Here is a 20,158-nt window from a genome sequence, read left to right as displayed (position 1 = left end):
GCAGTCAATAACCACCCCCAACTGCGTCGTACCCACTTGTGAAGATAAAATGTTACAATTTTTTTTAACATTTTCACTTGTGCTCCTTTCTGAAGTAACACAATTGAGGGCCTCAGATTGGAATTTCCGAAGGCAGCTCGTGCTGCCGGCGCCAAATGAGTCATGGTTGCATTTCAAACTTCTGCTTATAACGATGAAATGTTTTTCCATTTCATTTAAAATGGTTTATCTTAATAATATAAAAGGTAGACAAGGATGGTGATTTTGCACCTTTTACTGTTGTAAATAGTAAATCCCTTTATAAAAGATCTTTTTTATTCGTAATTAATTTTCAGGTCAATGTTTATGTGTTCATCACTCTTTTTAGCCTCAGAATCCTTGCTCAGTTTGTGAAAACAATGGTAATTAAATGAACTTACATAATATGAGTGTGTGAGTTTTTTGTGGTCACCTGGAAGCAGGGTTGGCTAAATGCCAATGGAGCTGCTGTTGCGCTTGTGTGGGGGAGCTCTGTCGTATATGAGTGTCTCCTGATGCCACCGTCGCCCTGCGGGAGATTCAGATGAGGCGAGGGGGGTGGCTTCTCCTCCGCCTGGTGATATCGGATCAACCTGGAGGCTGGCGCATAGCCTCGTCGGCCTGTGGGTCACAAACCACACAACTCAGCTCATTAGTTAACTTGATATATTACAGTAGTGGGGAGTTCTGGTTGTGCTTCTGTTCTTAATGCAACTCCTGAAGATCTTTTTTTTCCACTTTGTACTCTGTTCCTCACTGTTTTTGAAATTGTTTATGACTGGTTATGACTTGTGTTGTGTCTGACTCGTGACAAATTTGTTGTCTTGGGTCTTGACTTGATTCTTTTCTCGGGTTCTTTGACTTGTGGCTTTGACTTTTTTTACCAGTTCTTTCCTTAGTTTTTGACCATTTTTATATAAGACTCTTATGTGATGTGTCTTTCTCGGCTATTGTACGGCAAAGCCTTTGTTTTTTAAGTGTTTATTTGAGTTGTTCTATCTCTCTTTTTTTAAGTGGTTCTTGACTGACAGGTATTTTTGGCTTAGCCTCTGACAAAATGTGACATTATAGTTTTGTATCCTGCTTGTAGATAAGATTCTTGAGTGTCCTTGTTTTTTTTTACATAGAATATTTTTGACCTCGTTTGTCAGTGGTTTTGTCAGTGGTTCTAACCTTTTGAGTTGTTCCACCCTTCTGAACCAGAAAACTAGTTGATGCTAGCCTGACTTTTGCAGTGAATGGCAGTGAACAATCCATAAGTAGTTCCTAATAGACAGTCGATAATCAGTGCTAATTTCCTCTGTTAGTAGTGACATGTTATCAAGTGCAATCTTTCTTGGCTTCCAGACACCGTCCACCCTCCAACTTCACTAACTACAAACGGACGGTCAACACAACCCACAAGATGGCGCCAGTGAGCTGCACTATTGTATTGCACTTGATTGAATACTGTCTTTAGAATCAGCTGAAGCGCTAACAATACTCTTATCAAGCTAAAATTATGTAAAATAAACGGTGATATGTACCTTGTATATTTTTGTGTTAATTGTACACTACACCTTAAGCATTGTTTTTGCTTCACATTTACAAAAAGTATCAAATAAATAAAATAAAGTAGGCCACCTTCAACTTGCGGCGATGCATAATCTGCATCACAGGAAGTTGTTAGCGGTTAGTAGCCTGCAATTGCAGATAGCAATCGGGGCTGTTTAGATCTCTCCATTTTTTGTTGATTCGCATTCAAAGTTTGTTTGAGTGCCAATTCACAGATGGCATTGTCAAAGAGCAGCATTTTAAAAGGTGTAGGCGATCTATAAAAGTGCAACTGTTCCTCACAATGTCAAGTCTCCCATTATGGTAGCCAGTGATTTCCCTTTTCCAGTCTTTTCCATTTTTTTCTGTTTCATTCATCATAGGATCTGTTATAGCTGCTGCTCATCATGGAACATGTGTGTGCGCGTGCAGTAACTAGTTGATCGCGGGAGGTTGGTTGCTTGAAAAGTAGATCTGCGGTCAAAGAAAGTTGAGCAGTCCTGATCTATGGCATACTTAAAAGACAACCGACATCACTTTTTTGTTTCCTAACTGACATCAGAAAAACGTTTTATAGCATCTAAAATATCCAAAACTCGCAGTATGATATTTTTAGTCAAATGCAAAACACCAATAAAAATGACTTAAAGTGTCCAAAAACTACTTCAAATTGAACCTGGAAGTGACCCGTTTCAGAAGGTCCCGCCCCCTTGTTCGTGGTGTCACCCCAAGACGTTTTGCCTTGCTGGAGAATCAAAACAACGGCTTCAGATTCGGAAAAGATGCTTTCTTGTTACTCATCCAGTTATGAATATGATTCAAATAGTTATGAAGAGGAAAGCATACATGTTTGCAATCGATTAAAGAATTTATTCCGGTCATTTTCATGCATCTGGAGAGAAATGTAGTGACAAACTCTTTAGTACTCACAGTACCCAAAAAAAGGCAGAAGAGGGCGACAAAGCTCCGTGTAAATTGTCTCCTGGGACGTTTTGTAAGCGAACATCAAATACATTGTAGAAGTCTTGGCGCAATACACAACGATTCACCATCACGTTATTTATGTGTTTTCCTTCTAATTTTGCCATCAACACGGATCAACACGAAGTTTTCAGACCAAACAAAGTACCGCAAAATGCATTGAGGTGATGCAAGGTACAGTAAAGTCTCGTTATATCGATATTCAAGGGAGTCCGAAAAAATATCGATATAACCGGGACTATCGATATATCCGACCCTGTTTGCATGTAATTTTCTCAGTGCGTGCATAGAAATAGTATCGATATAACCGGGACTATCGATATATCCGATATCGATATAACGAGACTTTACTGTATATCATTTCTCGGTGAGGGCCGTTCCTTCAGTGACATAGGGTGAGGACTCGTCACCAACTCAAAAACAAGTATTCCGGAATATTCAGCGCAAGTCTTAAAACATAAAATATAGCTATATGCGGTGGAATCTTTGTAAAATTCGCTCAGCAGAAGTCATTTGAAGCGATTTTACAAATTATGGACACAACTTGTCCGGAGACGTCGGTTGTCCTTTAAATTACAGTCAGTCTCCGGTCAGCACCCAAACACTTACCTCCGGCATCGACAAGCCACCTTCGTTTGTCTCCGCGGGTATCTGCCTGGCAGATGACAGCTACGAGCTCTCCCTTGGCGAGGTTGAGGTCCAGGTCTCGGCTGCCCACCACAGCGCTCAGCACCTGGTAGATCTTGTCGGAACTGTGCTTTTTCGTCAACTGCTGGAGTCGCTGCTGCGTAGATGAGTTTAGGGGCTAAAAAAAGGGGAGGAAAAAATGTCACTTGTACTGTCACGCAGCCTGAGTATGTGAGCCAACAAAATCTTGTTTCACGTTACCAAACATTGTGAATTTGGGGTTTATAATTACACTACTGGAGTCCTATATTCACTAATACTAGTGAATCCATTTTCATTGTTTTGAAAGTATCATCGGAGATTTGGAGAATCAAAGATTTAATTCATGTATACATTCATAAAACTACAGTAAAGTCTCATTATATCGATATCGGATATATCGATACTATTTCTATGCACGCACGGAGAAAATTACATGCAAACAGGGTCGGATATATCGATAGTCCCGGTTATATCGATATTTTTTCGAACTCCCTTGAATATCGATATAACGAGACTTTACTGTAATTGTAAATGTGACTTCATTACTGAAAATTCCAAACATTTTGGCTCAACTCAATAAAAAGAAGATAATTACTGTTAAGGCGTAGGAACATAAATTTTATACATATTAAAAATAAATAAATACATAAATATAAACAAATAAAGATGCTTCTCTAAACCACAGCCAAAAATAATAATTCATCACAGAAGCAGGGTTGCAAACAAAACAGTGTGCTCATAGAACAGATAAAAATAGATGTTGAGATGTGTGCAGACCTGAGTGGCAGGCCGCAGTAGCGTCTCCTCTACACTTTGACCCAAAGTATCCAGCCTCCGTGCCTCTTGTAGCACGGCCGTCTGGGCCCACTCCCAGAATGCAGCAGTTTCTACAGAGCTGTGAGGAAGCTGGGAGGAGATGAAATGCATGTTGAGAACAGATGTAATATGGTCATATATGGTAAAGACTCACATTCAGTGGCGGATACCTGTTGGGCGAAGCTCAGGAAGAGCTGTTCCAAGTCGGAGGCAAGGTCTTTGTGGAGGCAAGCGAATGTTCCTAACATACCCCAGATCATTTGCAACGCTAAACTGTTAAATTTGGGGAGCTCATTAAGCAGCAATGTGTTCATCGTCCTGCAATAAGACCACAACGTTTCACTTGGCAATACAGTAAAGTCTCGTTATATCGATATTCAAGGGAGTCCGGAAAAATATCGATATAACCGGGACTATCGATATATCCGACCCTGTTTGCATGTAATTTTCTCCGTGCGTGCATAGAAATAGTATCGATATAACCGGGACTATCGATACAGTAAAGTCTCGTTATATCGATATCGGTTATATCGATAGTGCCGCTTATTACGATACTATTTTCATTTCCCTTGCACATTTCTAGTCTTTTTATGTATAATTAGTACCGTTTAGTACGATACCCGGTTATTACGATAATCCGGTTATTACGGTGCTCCTTTTCATCCCCCGCCGGCCATTTTTGTTGTTTATATCGATATATCCGTCGCGCCATTGGTCAACTTGGTCACGTGTCTTGTTACGTGAGCCGCTATCGGTCGCGCCATTGGTCGACTTGGTCACATGAGCCGCCATCGGTCGCGCTATTGGTCGACTTGCCCGTGTGTCTTTGTCACGTGACACGCCATCGGTCGCGCCATTGGTCAACTTGGTCACGTGTCTTGGATACGTGTCACGCCATCAGTCGCGCCATTGGTCGACTTGGTCACGTGTCTTGGTTACGTGTCACGCCATCAGTCGCGCCATTGGTCGACTTGGTCAGGTGAGTTGGTTACGTGCCCAGCACCCGTGTAGCAGAGCCATTTTCATTTTCAGACGCTAGCTCGTGTGTAGCAGACGAGATTGAAGTGTTTGTGTTAAAAGGTAAAAATGGGAAGCAGAAGAAGATTGATGACTTTTTTTAAATTGTATACATAATACAGTAAGATGTAAGCGTTGCAGTTTCCCTGTTGTGTTATGTACATGCCCACTGTACTGTATATGAATGCAATCGTTTTTTGCAACAATGTTTCTTGTTTTGTCTGCTGAAGCGCGATGATTTTGAAAATTATTAACATTCCATACTGTGTATTAAAGGACAGCCGATGTCACTTTTTATTCAAATGCAAATAAAAATGACTTCACGCCAAGACGTCTTGCATTGCTTGTGAATCCAAACAATGGCTTCAGATTCGGATAATATGCTTTCTTGTTACACATCCAGTTATGAATATGTTACAAATACACTGTAGTTCTGAAGATTAAAGCATACATGTTTACAATCATTAAAGAATTATATGTGCCATTTTGAGGCAACATTGGGGGAACATCTCTCACCCAAAAAAAGGGAGCTAATGGCCAGCTCCGTTTCTTATATGGCGCTTGGCTGCCCTCTTTTGGCGGCTTTTGTTTAATGCAGTTCGGCGCAGGATCGGATATATCGATAGTCCCGGTTATATCGATATTTTTTCGGACTCCCTTGAATATCTATATAACGAGACTTTACTGTATATCCGATATCGATATAACGAGACTTTACTGTATTAAAGTTTGGTTGCCATGAAAGTCCTGGGAATCCACGTTTGAAACGACATAAGACGTCTGCAATTTTTTGCCATTTTTGCCATTTTCAGCATGTGCTTCCAAGACGGACTCATACTTGCCAGTTTGCCTGAACAAATGTCGTATATATGCACATATGGTCTATGTAGTTGTATTATAATTTGAGAAAATGCAGAGGTATTGGCAAATACCAGTACTTAAAAACCAAACACTTCGACTTGGGTGTTAAATTAGTGAGATTAAACTAAATTGCCACTAAAAAGTGGCAATTAGCAACACTCGGAAAAAAAAGACATGAAGCCTGTCATTTTGTTTTGAAGTGGACATTTTGGGTTCCAAAATACAATTCCAAGGTTTCTTTCAAAGCAAATTTATCCCAGCCAGTTTCACTGAACAACATGAAAATTGGCAGTCATTAGGAAAAACACCCACAATAAATAAATGAAATATAATAATAATAATAATAATAATAATAATAATAATAATGATAGGACTTGACTTAAGGTGTGGAACATTAAACTGAACACCGATTACTGGTTATTATTATTATTATTTATTTATTGTGGGTGTTTAGTTTAATCTCACTAATTTAGAACCCAAGTCTAATAATAATAATAATAATAATAATAATAATAATAATAATAATAATAGGACTAGATAGGACTAGACTTAAGGCGAGGAACATTAGACTGAAAACTGATATGAGTGTGTACACACTACAAATACATGAAGTTATATGGTAAACTACACACACATATAGATAGCATATAATAAACTTAACATAAAGAGTGAATAATAAACATTGAATGTTTAAGAATGTGCATATATAAAATTGTCCTATGAAATACTAATCACAATTATTATAACCATTATTATCATTATTATTATTATTATTATTATTATTATTATTATTAGTAGTAGTAGTAGTAGTAGTAGTAGTTGTAGTCGTAGTCATAGTCATAGTCGTAGTTGTAGTACTAGTAGTAGTAGTAGTAGTAGTAGTATTATTTGCATTTTAGGTTTATCTTGACCATCGAAGGTAATACATCATTGAAAAATACATCTGTCCTAACCTATACGTGTTGGCAATGGCTTGCTCGTCGTAGGTGAGGGAATACTTGGCCTCGATCACTTCATAGTCAAGCAGCTTATGCAGCCGCTTACGGATCAGGTTCCTTGGGCCTGCCAGGAGGTCACGGAGAGCACACAGAGGTTTGTGGATCAACGTCCTAATCCTCTTTTCCTGCGAGATTAACAGTGACGACAACAATCATCAACAATATATATTGAAGTGATATTAGTGGATGTTGGCTAGTGACTCACAAATTCAGGTAGGATCCACTGTCTGAGTGCAGTGGTGATCTCCTTATAGCAAATGGGCACCTTCTCGCCATCCATATCCAGGTCAAACTCCTCCGTTTTGCAGTCCAAGAAAGTCTGCCGACCAGACAAAAATGATAGTGATGATCACAGATGCTCGATCAAGTCAACTTATTCCAATGCTAAGTTAGAGCAGCAAGGTGTAGCTACCTGGAGGTGATGGAGGTAGACTTCCACATTGTCCAGGAGTTGTAAGGTGCCATGCTCGAGGACAGAAAAGAAGCCTTCTAGTGCATCAAATTCCTCATCCACAAGCTGCAACAGAACACATACAACAAATGACCCATGCCAGGTTTGCACGAGCAGAATTAAAAAAATTAATGAAAAAAAAAGTTCCTCCTGAAAAGGCAAATTGTGTTTGAATGCAGATTACAAACTATAAACAATTTGACTTGACAAGTCATGTATCACTTAAAACCCAAGTCACATGTCAAATGTTCCCAGGTTTTTTTTTTTGTAAACCAAGTCGCAAGTCTTGAAATGAGCAACTTGTGTCAAACTAAAGTCAAGTCATATGACCCTGTCTGTGGTAATATCTTTTGTTAAAAAGTGTATGTTTGATGTCTAAGTGAGATGTGTGTATTACCTTGGGAACCATGCCGGTCTCATGTTTGATGAACTGTCCGATCCTGGCAGTTTTCTTTGCAATGCTGTGTGAATTCAATCGGTTTATCTTTTCCATGATGCTCAAGGTCTCACTTTTCTTGTACTTGTCGGCTGCAAGGATGCAAAAAATAATAATAAAAAAAGACCTCAAACCCATCCAGTCACCGGATCTTAAGTTTGCTGAAATGTTTTAAGAGGTTCTCACCGACTTCCCGGAAGCGTTTGTACTCATTGATGCGATAGTTTATGGCAATGGAGGTGTGTGCTGTCTTTTCCAGCAGCGCGTATGCCGGATGCTCTGAGTCCGTGTGCTTCTGGATTGTCTGCAGCAGCAGAGGATAGCGCGCAATGCGCTGCACTGGCATCACCATAAAGAAACTCAGGGAACTGGCATTCACTTCAGGCCTGCGGAATCACACACGTGTGGACATGGAGTCAGGAACTTTGGGCCTGTGAATTTTTACAAACTTACGCTGATGTCTTGATGACTTGGACAATCTGCTCCCAGAGTGCCTCCTTCTGTTTATAGGAGTTCTCCACCACGGTAACACGGTTGTAGTTGGCCAGGTACTCCTTGTAGGCTGCCTCAATGTCAGAGGACAGGTTGAGGAAAGCGTCACCTGTTGGAGAGAGAAATAGCTCTGATCTGTCAGTGTATGCAAAGTTATTCACTCTTACACAACATCCATCTATCCATTTTCCGTACCGCTTATTCCTCATTAGGGTCGCGGGGTTGCTGGAGCCTATCTCAGCTGGCACAAGGCGGGGGACACCCAGAATTGGTTGCCAGCCAATCGCAGGGCACAAAAAGACATACAACAGTCACTCTCACACTCACACCTAGGGACAATTTGGAGTGGTCAATCTGCCTGCCATGCATGTTTTGGAGTGTGGAAGGAAACCGGAAGACCCGGAGAAAACACACGCGGGCCCGACCATGCAAACTCCACACAGAGAGGCCGGACCGGGACGCGAACCACCGACCTCCGCATTGTGAAGCCGGTGTGCTAACCACTCGACTACCGGGGCAATCTTACACAACTATGTACTCTGAAATTGACCCTCTTCACCTCCCCTAAAAAAAGAACAATTTAAATGAAAACAAATGACTGTGCCAGGCAGTAATTGTTGAAAATGTATTTTTTTCTTCAAAAAGCTTCATCCGCACAATGAGCTGAAACAATTATAAGTGACAGCAGTTGCACCAACGAGAGGATATAGTAACACAGTCACAGGGGCTGTGGGATGGCCCAAGTGCTGGATGATAAATTTAATATACAGTGAGACCTTGGCTTACGAACTTAATTGGTTCCCAGACAGAGTGTGTAAGGCGAAAAATGTGTATCCCCCAAAAATATTTCCCATAGGAAACCATTAAAATGAGAATAATCTGTTCCCAGGTCTCCATAAAATATAATTGTCAACTAAATAAGCCTTAAATCTACACACAACATACCTTATTCTATGTATAATAACTGTGCTATTGTATTGTAATGAAAGAAATACAATGCACTGTATGAGAGATAAAGTCACTCTATTTACATTTGTGATGGTCGTTGATGGCTCTTAATTGACACATGTTGCTTTCTGACTTGTAAGATCTTACGAAACTGAGGCATCACATTATCATTCATCATCTTGATGATTCTCATAGCCTTTTCTGGATAGAACTGTTCAATAAAAGCCTGCACATCAACTCCTGAATGGCCTGCTTCTGCTTGTCCTCTTGAAGGCAAATCAAATCCTCTGTGTTGAGGACCTCATTATGGTCAGCAACAAGCTCCTCGATGTCATCTGCAACCACTTCGAGTCCCGTAGGTGCTGGCAAAGATTTTATTACAACAAGCCTGTAAAGCTGGGCAAAATAAAATGATCCCGGAAAGCAACAAACTTACGTGATCGCCTCTAACAATCACCTCGGGCAAAGCAAATTCTTGGACTTGCCAGCACAAGACACAGCGAGGCTCGCGGCGTCGTAATCATGTCACTGGTGAGGTGACAGTGACTCGTTGAAATGTCCCAGTATCGGTGATTAGGAGATCAACACGCACACCTAGTTCGTGTTTCTCTTCTCCTCGACTGTAATTTTGTTTTGTGTCTTCTTCGGCTGGCGGAGGTCGGGAGCGGCGGCCCCGCCCCAACTGTCAAATCGCACGTGACAATTTCGGTGTCATTAGTCACGTGAAAGCATCGACTAAATAACGCCTTTGTGTCACGCTTTTTGCAAAGGATGGTAGCAATGGTGGACGGTACCGGGCTCTTTATTTGTAGAATGGTCATAGAAAGTTACTCTCAGGGAAGTGACACACAGCGTGGGAGATGTGTCAGGGTGAGATTCACATGACAGCCGCGGTGCGCACGTGTGATGCCACAAACACACACCTCGTTCGTGTTTCTCAATGATCTTCTTCTCCTCGACTGTTATTTTGCTTTGTGTCTTCTTCGGCTGGACACGAGCCTGTGGTGGCATCTTTTTCGGTCCCATAACGGCAAAAGTATCGCTGAAGACGATCGACGTGTGCACTCATCGAAAGGGGGTGTGGAAAGGTAGGCCGGCTGGGACGCTGTTCGGTCGTGTGCTTTTGTGTTCTTCCGCCGAAGATTACTCGATTACAGCCGTGGTGGGGGGGGGGGGGGGTATCGCGAAAATAGTGCGTATGCCAAGGTTTAATTTTCATAAATGTAACGTTCGTAAACCGAAAAGTTCGTAAGGCAAAGTGTTCGTAAACTGAGGTCCCACTGTATTTCAATAGCTTATTTCCTTTATTATTATATATTATTATTTCCTTATTATAGGATTTCCTCCCTGCTCCCAAAGCAGCGGCTTTCCTGGCAGGAAGGGTGTGGAAAGAAATAGGTGGATGTTGTGAAGCGTCCACTTACACAGAGTCGTCAGGAAGACTGGCTCTGTGGGCTGAAGCTGTTTCTGATCTAGCAGACTGAGGAAACGAGTGGACACGTCCATCACATCCTCTAGGTACAGGAACATGCTGTCCAGGTTGGCCAATGCGGGCTGCAAGCAAAACAACACACCAAGCCACACACTGTGAAACAACAAAACCCCTCTCTATGTCAAAAACATTGACGTGCTTGAATGAAACGTTCTCCAAAGACCAAAAATGAGTAACGTAACAGCCACTTTAAGGGATTTCAATGTTTCAAATGAACTAAATGGCCTTTGTGAAAGCTTTTTACAAAATTGAAATGTCACCACATTTGACACACACCAGTATACACTGGTTGGAAAAGTTTGACAAGCATCGCCATTAAAAACAAACAAACAAACAAAACTATACACGTTTCAGATGCAACCCCCTCAAAACTCATTCACTAGCACCCCCTGTACATTGAAAACAAATTCAAGAAGCCTCGGTTTTCATCAGCGTCCAGGAATAAGATGTCCTTTCAATGAATAACAATAAGAAAACAATGTGGCCCATCACTGTTGAGTAGGTCAAATGTGGCAACAGTAGGCGAACTTAGCTGTGAACAATAGGCACTGTGCTCTGAAAACAAGCCTGAAACATGAACATTTGACAATGCTGCGGAGTGGCAACATTGTATCAATGTGGCCCTTCTTCACAAGCCACAATGGTAATTCCCTCAGCACCCTTTTTTAAATAAGCATTAACTATACATATTTGGGTTTATTCTCTCTTATTCCCCCATTACACTTGCATGTTTATTTTCTGCTTGTGGAGCACTGCACTTGGTTCTTTTCCCACACAGTCGGCTAGTATCTGCATCACGCATTATTATTTCCATAAAGCCAGATTCCGTTCCGCCTCAGAGTGCTGTTCATAACCTTCACCGTGATTAAAAATCACAGAAGCAGCAGAAATTAAAGAAGTTGCTGATGGTTTTACTGTAAATCGATGACTGATCACATTTCCTCACTCCAATGTCTTTTACTTCTATTTCTACTTTTTTGAAAGTATTTCTATTATCACCTTTTGTAACTTCCAAAAGAAGGTGTCGTTTCACTTCCTAGTTCATTTTTCCCCTTTTTCCAAGCAGTGGCTGATACCTTAGGTTTTGTAAACACGACACTTCTATGCTGATTGGCCTGCCAAGTAGCACTAGGGCAGCGTTGCAAAATGGTTACCTCGCAAGAGGTTTTTCTTCAGCATCATTGCGAAAAGCTATATAGGCATGAAATTACGGGTCTGAGGCCAAGGTTGGGGTTTCAACCCGAGGTTAGACTTTCAAGCCTGCCTTCCTAGTGGATGATCAGTGAATATGAGTAAACTGCTATGGTAACCTCGGTGTTGCTGTGAGATCTTCCTTGTATTTGATATGAATTTTTTCCCCAATATCGTAGATGCATGCAATGATCTGTTGTACCTGTAATTTTTGCAGGTTGCTCCTGATGGTGACCATGCTGACTTGCAGCATTCTCAGGTAATTCCTCTCAGACTGCACCAGCTCCTGGATGGACATGAGCTGCCTGCGTGCCGCTCTCTCCTTCGCTACCTTCTCCTCTTCTGCCATCTTTTCCATCTCCTCCTCTGAGGGAACCATGGCATTGGGACTTTTCTCCTCTTCATCCTCTCTGAATGCATCGTCTTCTAAATCGTTCTCCTCCTGGAGCTTTTCTTGTTGCGGTGGCGGCTTGTTCAGGGAGATGTTCTCCATTGCGCACAGAGGAGACGCCGAAGGATTAAAAATAGTGCGGGGGAGGGGCACAGGTGGAGGCATCGTGGGCACCTCCATGATGGAGATGACTCTAAATGAATACAAGAGAAGAAGAAAATGATTACTGACATTTAAAGTAGCAGGGGAGACAATTGTGTGGTAAGCTTTAAGGAGCACAAAGAGAAGGAGGAGCGGGACTCCGGCTGCTCCTTCTTTTTGTCAGCGGGAGCCACAGGTAACGAACCTTTGTTGAGGGAACAATGGAAAGCAGCACTCATTAAAGTTTTGTCATGGAAGGGGTGAGGCTCAACTCCACTCACGGGGCGGCCGAGCGAGACGATAGCAAAGCGTGTGCGGGTGCGCTACTGTGAGAATTAGCATTGCAGCGACTCTGATGACTCAAGTCAAATGTGTGAATGAATCATGAAACCTTTTCACGAAAATCGGATCCTGTCCATGCAATGCATTGAAATCATCCATTACAATAGTTCAACACTGTGATTTATCTTGAGATCTACAATAAGTCATATGTAATTACTTTGATCATGTTGGAGGAGCGTGGCCTTCTTTCCTCTGTGTGTTCGTTAATATCGGATGATGAGGATTTTGGTTATCCAAATAAAGGCTGGAGTCGATGAACAGTACTTTCGAAGGGTTTACTTGCAGAATATTCCAGACACCTATGATTGACAGGTAATGTCTAGCAATCTAGCTTCTATCTATTTGAGTTATTCCGGGTTGAGTGAACACTGGCGCGAGTGGCTACCGCTGCTCACCCACGGAAAATGTTATCCTGTGACTGTTAAGTGACCTTGATTGTTGTGAAAGGCGCTTACAAATGAGATGTATTATTAGGATTATTAAAGGCTGTGTGATCACGAGTCTTTCCAAACCATGGACACGCAACATATTTATTTAATCAGAAGGGCGGTATCCAGACTACGGCGCAACATCGACACGGTATTCTAGCAAAACAATTCTTAGCTTTTATCAGTCTGTCTAATGAAGGTCTCTAGTAAGCAGTGTATCAAGGTTAACAGTATGGCTCCAAGAATGCACTTGGTTAACTCTGCGTATAAGAATGTTATACAGGCTAGACTAAATATGGCCCAAGAAACACATCATGACATTATTTTCATGACATATTAGTGAGAAAAGCAAAATACCACAGCAGAGGTATTACTAAACAAAATATAATCAGAATTTACCCTTCAATCACTAAGTCAGTATGACCAACTATGAGGGTTTCCACATCAGGGTTAGGACTTTTGGAATTATATGTATGGGTTAGGATTTTAAAATTGAGAGATAGAAACAGTGAGGCGGATGTGCTAAGAAGTCGTTCATAGTTCCACTGTATAGACTTGTCAAACAACATTAAAACGGCACATTTGCCTTTCTAAAGGTGCTGTATAACCATGTACCTACACCCTGAAAGAATTCATACTTAAAAAAAAACAAAAAACAATAACTTAAATATTCTCAATGACGACCAAAATTTGGCCAGGTCAACAATTCAGTAGACATTCTTTTTTGTTTTTTTTTTCACTTTGAACAAAGTATTATTTTCATGCCTGCCCTGCAAGTGAGAAAATAAATAAACCAAAACAGCACATCCATATTGGGTGTGAATTTCACACAGCCAAGTCAATCAGAACAAGAAAATCTTGCCCATTTCAGATTAATGAAAAAATAAAAGATCGCTGGCAATAAAATAGACAGTTTCAAGCCAATGTTGGGGTTTCAAACAAGTCCAACACTTCAAATTAGCATTTTACAACTGACTTGCAGTTTGAAAGCAGGTTTCAAGCAAACGTGAAGTGTTTCAAAAGACAATTTAACGCCAAGTTAGGGTTTAGATGCCTTAACTTGGGGTTCAAACCAATTCAAGAAAGGTGGATGTTTTTTTCCCCAAGATGGCGGCGCGTGAACATGCAGCGGCTCCTCTCGCCCCCGGAAAATTGGTGTTTTCGTGTTTATTATGTTTTTCTCACTCGTGTAAATGTTCGTCTCCGTCTGCCTCGCTACACCCGAGGCGTACCTACTCCCGTGAGGTTCTGCTCGACATCGCCAATTCCTTTTTAAAACCAAAACCAGCTGAAGCAGAAATGCTACGAGTGTGGATTGCTCAGGAAGTCGGCTCATCCACCGACCCCCACTCCTCCATCGACCCCCACTCCTGCACCCAAATCAGAGTGGAGGCGCCACAAGCGGTGTATGAGGAAACAGAAGAGGGGGAAGCGTGGAGGTATCCGCACAAGGCTCGCAGCTAACCCCCACCGGCCGACCATTCCTACCATCACGCTAGAATACGTACACTCGCTGGACAATAAAATGGACTACATAAGACTTCTCCGCTCAACTTCCAAGACCGTGGGTGAGTGTTGTGCCCTTGTGTTTGTGGAAACATGGCTGAACGACAGCATACCGGACAGCGCCATCCAGCTAGCCCAGCTAACTAGCTTCCAGGCAGACAAAGCGATCGTCGAGGGGGGGGACTCGCGGCGGGGGACTCTGTGTTTACATCAGTGATGCCTGGTGCCGCAACGATGTTGTGGCATGCAAACACTGCTCACCACTGATGGGGCTTATGGTCGTAAAATGTCAGCCATTCTACCTGCCGAGGGAATTTAGTGCCATACAGTTCATACAGGTAGCAGTTTATATCCTGCCGAGCTCCAGTAACAACAGGAGCACAGCATTGAATGAACTCTACCAGCACATCAGCCAGCAACAGACAGCCCACCCAGATGCTGTCCTTATCCTGGCTGGCGATTTCAACCATGCCAACCCGAAAAGCGTGTTTCCACAACTCCATGGACACATTAACTTTCCAACTAGAGGTGACAAACTGACGGGGAGACCACAGGCAGTCAGAGTTTGAAACAACACCTCCAGCACCATCACGATGAACACAGCCCCCCCCCCCCCCCCCCCCCCCCACGGGTGTGTGCTGAGACCCCTCCTCTTCATTCTGCTCACACATCACTGCTCACTATCATCACCCAGCTCCACCCTGTTCAAAAAGTTTGAGGATGACACAACTGTGGTGGGCCTCATCAACAACGATGAGGAGACAGCCTACAGGGACGAGGTCAGCCGCCTGGCTACGTGGTGCAAGGACAACAATCTCCGTCTGAATGTGGAGAAGATGAAGGAGATTGTTGTGGACTTCAGGAGAGTGCACCCCAGCATGCTCCACTAAACATCGACGGTGCTGCAGTGGAGAGAGTGAGCAGCACCAAGTTCCTGGGAGTGCACATATCCGAAGATCTGTCCTGGAGCCACAACAGGGCATCACTGGCCAAGAGATCCCACCAGTGCCTGTACTTCCTCCGCAAGCTCAAAAGAGTTGGGGCCCCGACCCCCATCATGACCTCCTTCTACCGCGGTACCATCGAGAGCATCCTGACCAGCTGTATCACCGTGTGGTACGGCGCCTGCACCGTGTCCTGCCGTAAGACTCTGCAGTGCATCGTGAGGACAGCTGAGAAGCTCATCGGCGTGTCTCTCTCCTCCCCTTCAGGACATTTACAACATCCGCCTCACCCGCAGAGCCATCAGGATCGCTGGCAATCCCACCCCTCCCACAGCCTCTTCAATCTACTGCCATCGGGTAGGAGACTGCTGAGTCTCCGAGCCAAGACCCGCAGGCTCAAGGACAGTTTCTGCCACCAGGCAGTCAGGAGACTCAACTCCTTCCCAGCCCTGCACCCCTTGCCCTTTCCCACTGCCACACTCACCGAACTGTGAGTACATACTACACGCTGTACTATCATCCTGAATTCTATTTTTTTCTCTATTTCTTCTATTTACATGTATTGTCTGTTGTCAATTGTAATAAATGTGTTTTTTTAGCCACATTATAAGTGCCTTGCACGCTGGTCCGAGAGGACATTAATTTCATCTGTGCTGTATGTCATGCATATTAGAATATTTGACAATAAAGCTGACTTTGACTTTTTGACTTTGATCTCTACTTCATCCCAAAAGGCTTGTCTTTCACTATGAACACAAAGTTAACTTTTATTTATCCGTTTTTAGTCTTTACACCTATGGATAAGTTACAGCTAAACAAATTGTCTCTGTGATTTAATTTTAGACAAAACTTTAGATAATCATCGTGGATTTAAGTTGTAATATGCCTTATTTTAAACATTTGTGTTTTTCTCTGTGGCTCCACGTGAATATGCAGGAGACTAGTAAACATGCAATAAGATGAGCTTAGACATCAATAAGTTACAACACAAAAGTACTTTCTTGTGCTCAAAATACAAAACAAAAACACAAACCTTGTGAAGAAGACTTTTCAATGTATCTGCACTATTCCTCAGTGTTCCTGTTGCATGGAAAAGACACGCACAAGGTGGTATAAATGTATCCGCTCACACATACACACATACACACACACACGCACACACACACATATTGCAGAACCTCATGTGGCACCAGTGCCTTAGTGTTGTTTGGCTAAAGCATGTGTTGCTGGGGGGGCTGTTTGGTTGAGGGAAACAGGAGGCTGGGGGGTGGGGACACGCAGACACACACACATACACATAATAAACTGATTGTCTGCAGCAACCAGCAGAAGGGTAGAGGAAGTGACACTCACCCTAACACAAATTCAATTGGTGTACAGCTCCACACTGGGCTGCCGAGGACCAACCGGAATGTCTGCGATCCCACCCCTCCCCATCGGAGGGGCTTTATTAGGGCCTAATAAAGCATCAGAGTGACTGAAGTGCTCCCCTGGCGGGAGACAAAAGCATTGCAGTGCCACATTCTCCCACTTGGCTCTTCATGTTCTGTTATGAGACACAGATTTTCAAGATTTATAATAACAGCAGAAATAAAGTGTGAAAAATGTTGCTTTTTATTGTGCGAGGTGGGGTTTATCACGGGTTACTTTCAAGGGGTAATGGTGAATATTGAATACATTGTATTTTTATTGTAGGAGTTTTTTTGGGGGGGTGACATATTATTTGTCATCTCTTTATCTCCACAGCAATTTTTAAAAATGCCATTGTGATTTTGTGTGGTGCACTCTGAAGCATTACAGACAAAAATCCTGACTCTAGACTGTTGTTGGTGAATCAAGATTGGGAAACAAATCCACGTACAAAACTTCAACAATTGGCGTCTTCAGTTTCCGAACGTAATGGAAAACAGTGGTCAACATTTTTTTGGCAATGCGTTGCAGCCATAAAATTCAATGTGAATGAGTATTTTTGAAAAACAAAAAAAGTTCAGCACAAACCACAGCATTCCGACTTCACAGGAATTGGGCTTTTACTCGCGTGGTCATTTTACACTTGGAAAAAAGGAATTGAATCAAATGTTCAACGTGAAGGTAAGAAAGGCATGAAGCGCTCATGGTATTCCTGGGTAGTCGAGTTTTGATAGTTGAATAAATACTGTTTTGAAATAAATTAATAATCATTTTATGAATTATGATCACAATCTCAATCAGAATATTTATGATAATTATTCATCCATCGATCCATTATCTGAGCCGCTTATCTTCATGAGGGTCACAGAAGTGCTGGACCCAATACCAGCAGACCTTGACCAATATCCACCAGATCGGTATCAGCTGATCGCACTTAAGGATGATTGGTTTCAGCAGCTCAACACCCCGGACAGAACATCGCTAGTTACGATGAATACATTGCGAGAAGAGTCACCACAAAATCAGATGATGCGTGCATGTGTAAATATGATGCCGTTTTTTTTCACCCCTTGCAAGAATTCAAAAAGTTATCTTGATTTGTATTCTGCAAGTTGGCAGTCACTGTGACTAAATGGCAAAAGGTACTGTGACATTACTTGGATGACTTGAGTTGGACAAAGGAGACTGCGGGCAGTCAGCCAAACGCAGCACTCTTTCCAAGTCAACACGGCAGCTGAAGTTAGCTTGGGTGTTTAGTCTTGTCATTTTGAACGTCACAATGACAATGACAAAGACAAATCAACTTCACCAACGAGCAATGAATGAGCAGTAGCTCACTTGGAACATCATACTTGGAATACATACTATACAGTATAGTCTATACAGCTACAAATACTGCCGGGTAGGAGGCGGATTTTGTCAGTCGAATCAAGCTTGAAAGGGTCATGACATGTTGCATGATCTAATGACTTGAGACAAGGAAGTAATGCATCACAGTGGAGAGCTCAAAATGCTGCGGGACCACATTCCTGAAGTTAAAAACTCGTCAGTGTCGACGTTCGCTCAGTTGGAGGCTAAACATGTCCTCAAGACAAAAACATTAACATGACTGGCAACATTTTGGGAGGTATTGAATATAAGGCACAAATAGATTTTTATTTTTAGCAATAGAATCCCTATTTAACAAAAAATAAAATAAAATAAAGCTGCAAATAATACAACGTAATACAGAATTGAATCAACTTTTTTTATGAAAAAAAAAAAACCCTTTTACGAGAATAAACCCAAAAATTCAATATTATACATTTATATCTTAATAGTCTCCTCTTCTTTTCCTTTCGGCTTTTCCCTTCAAGGGGTCGGCACAGCAGAGCAGTGTCCTCCATCTTTAGAGGTTTGATCCGCATGCTTGTTTTGGCCAAGCTTTTACGTCGGATGCCCTTCCTGACACAACCCTCTGTATTTATCTGGGCTTGGGACCGGCACAAGAAGACTTATGGCCCTTTGTAGCTACTGAACAAGCAACTCGCTCCGTAAAAGGCTTCCAAACACAAAATGGTCATCGGCACAGCAACATTCAAAATCCAGTGCCCCGTCTATGACCTCGACAACAATGTAGCCTTTATCGGCATGTATCAGACGATGACAAAAAAAGGTGCCATTACAGTGCAAGTAAGTTCTTCAATTATATGTAGCCCCAATGCAAAATCATCAGCAAGGGATATTTATGATAAATTAAGCAAGGGAGCATTTATGGTCGGTAAATCCTGAATATTTGACAGTAAGATCAGAGCATTGTCATCGTACAAGTGTAAAACGTGCAAGAAAAAAAATGAGGAGGTGCCATAAATCGTGTAAATATATAAGAACATTATTTTAAATACACATATGGCAGGAATAAAATGTAATTCATGGAAAAAAAATAAAATTTTACACAATTTGCAATTTTTACGGAATACTCTTCATTTTATGGTAATGAAATCTTATGAAATCCTATTGTATGTTTAAAATGTATTTTAATGAGACTTGAAATGAAAAAAAATGACACTCATAGTCCTAATTTGATGACAAGACTGCTTGTCGAGGCATGACATCAATTGGTAATTCCAATGCTGTAATGACAGCATTGGAACTTGGGCACATTTGAAACCAGCGTTCACATGCACTCCAACTTTTTTTCTATATAAAAAGACACATAGCATATCATATGACACACAATGAGAGGATCATTAGTGTTCTGTGTATCGCACATTATCTCAATTTTCTCATGGCATTCAAAAATGGAAACATGAAAACATGATCACTTATTTAGAATTTTTATATTTACTTAAGCACATCCATAAAAGTGTGATTTTTTCAGTGCATTTTTGTATCATTAATTACATATGATAATTTTACATTTTGGTTAAGACTTTAGCAAGCATCATGGAATTTCACCTGCTTTATTTGCTTGATGTGGCGGTCCAAATCTGCCTTGACTTTGACACCTGTGGTGTCAAACACTGAAATACTTTTTGTTAATCGAATATAATTAATTTATTCTGGCATAACCATATTTTTTCACCAAGAATTACGCATGTAAAAGATGATTTA

General features: G+C 41.8%; 1 protein-coding gene across 6 annotated transcripts in view; it reads right to left on the bottom strand.

The window, feature by feature from the left end:
* arhgef37 (Rho guanine nucleotide exchange factor 37) overlaps positions 1-20,158 on the bottom strand; it is a 41,466-nt gene that overhangs the window by 20,430 nt on the left and 878 nt on the right. For 3 of the 6 annotated variants that reach the window (XR_016114085.1, XM_088989394.1, XM_088989407.1), the window contains exons 2-15: positions 17,009-17,201; positions 16,689-16,735; positions 12,106-12,487; positions 10,645-10,774; positions 8,234-8,381; positions 7,967-8,166; positions 7,742-7,872; positions 7,306-7,410; positions 7,099-7,212; positions 6,849-7,018; positions 4,188-4,335; positions 3,979-4,107; positions 3,142-3,337; positions 452-639 (exon numbers count right to left, since the gene is read on the bottom strand). Coding sequence is in view for 5 of the 6 variants with exons in the window: in XM_088989394.1 (XP_088845520.1) it covers positions 452-639; positions 3,142-3,337; positions 3,979-4,107; positions 4,188-4,335; positions 6,849-7,018; positions 7,099-7,212; positions 7,306-7,410; positions 7,742-7,872; positions 7,967-8,166; positions 8,234-8,381; positions 10,645-10,774; positions 12,106-12,474 (2,028 nt within the window). In the remaining variant the exon portion in view is untranslated. The remainder of the gene's footprint in view (positions 1-451; positions 640-3,141; positions 3,338-3,978; positions 4,108-4,187; positions 4,336-6,848; positions 7,019-7,098; positions 7,213-7,305; positions 7,411-7,741; positions 7,873-7,966; positions 8,167-8,233; positions 8,382-10,644; positions 10,775-12,105; positions 12,488-16,688; positions 16,736-17,008; positions 17,202-20,158) is intronic. The other 3 variants (XM_088989401.1, XM_088989402.1, XM_088989403.1) reach the window with 3 other exon arrangements.

The sequence above is a fragment of the Hippocampus bargibanti genome, linkage group LG02 (assembly GCF_051943395.1).
Source record: "Hippocampus bargibanti isolate YZ-2025 linkage group LG02, ASM5194339v1, whole genome shotgun sequence".
Lineage (NCBI taxonomy): Eukaryota > Metazoa > Chordata > Actinopteri > Syngnathiformes > Syngnathidae > Hippocampus > Hippocampus bargibanti.
This window is presented reverse-complemented; position numbering and strand designations above follow the sequence as displayed.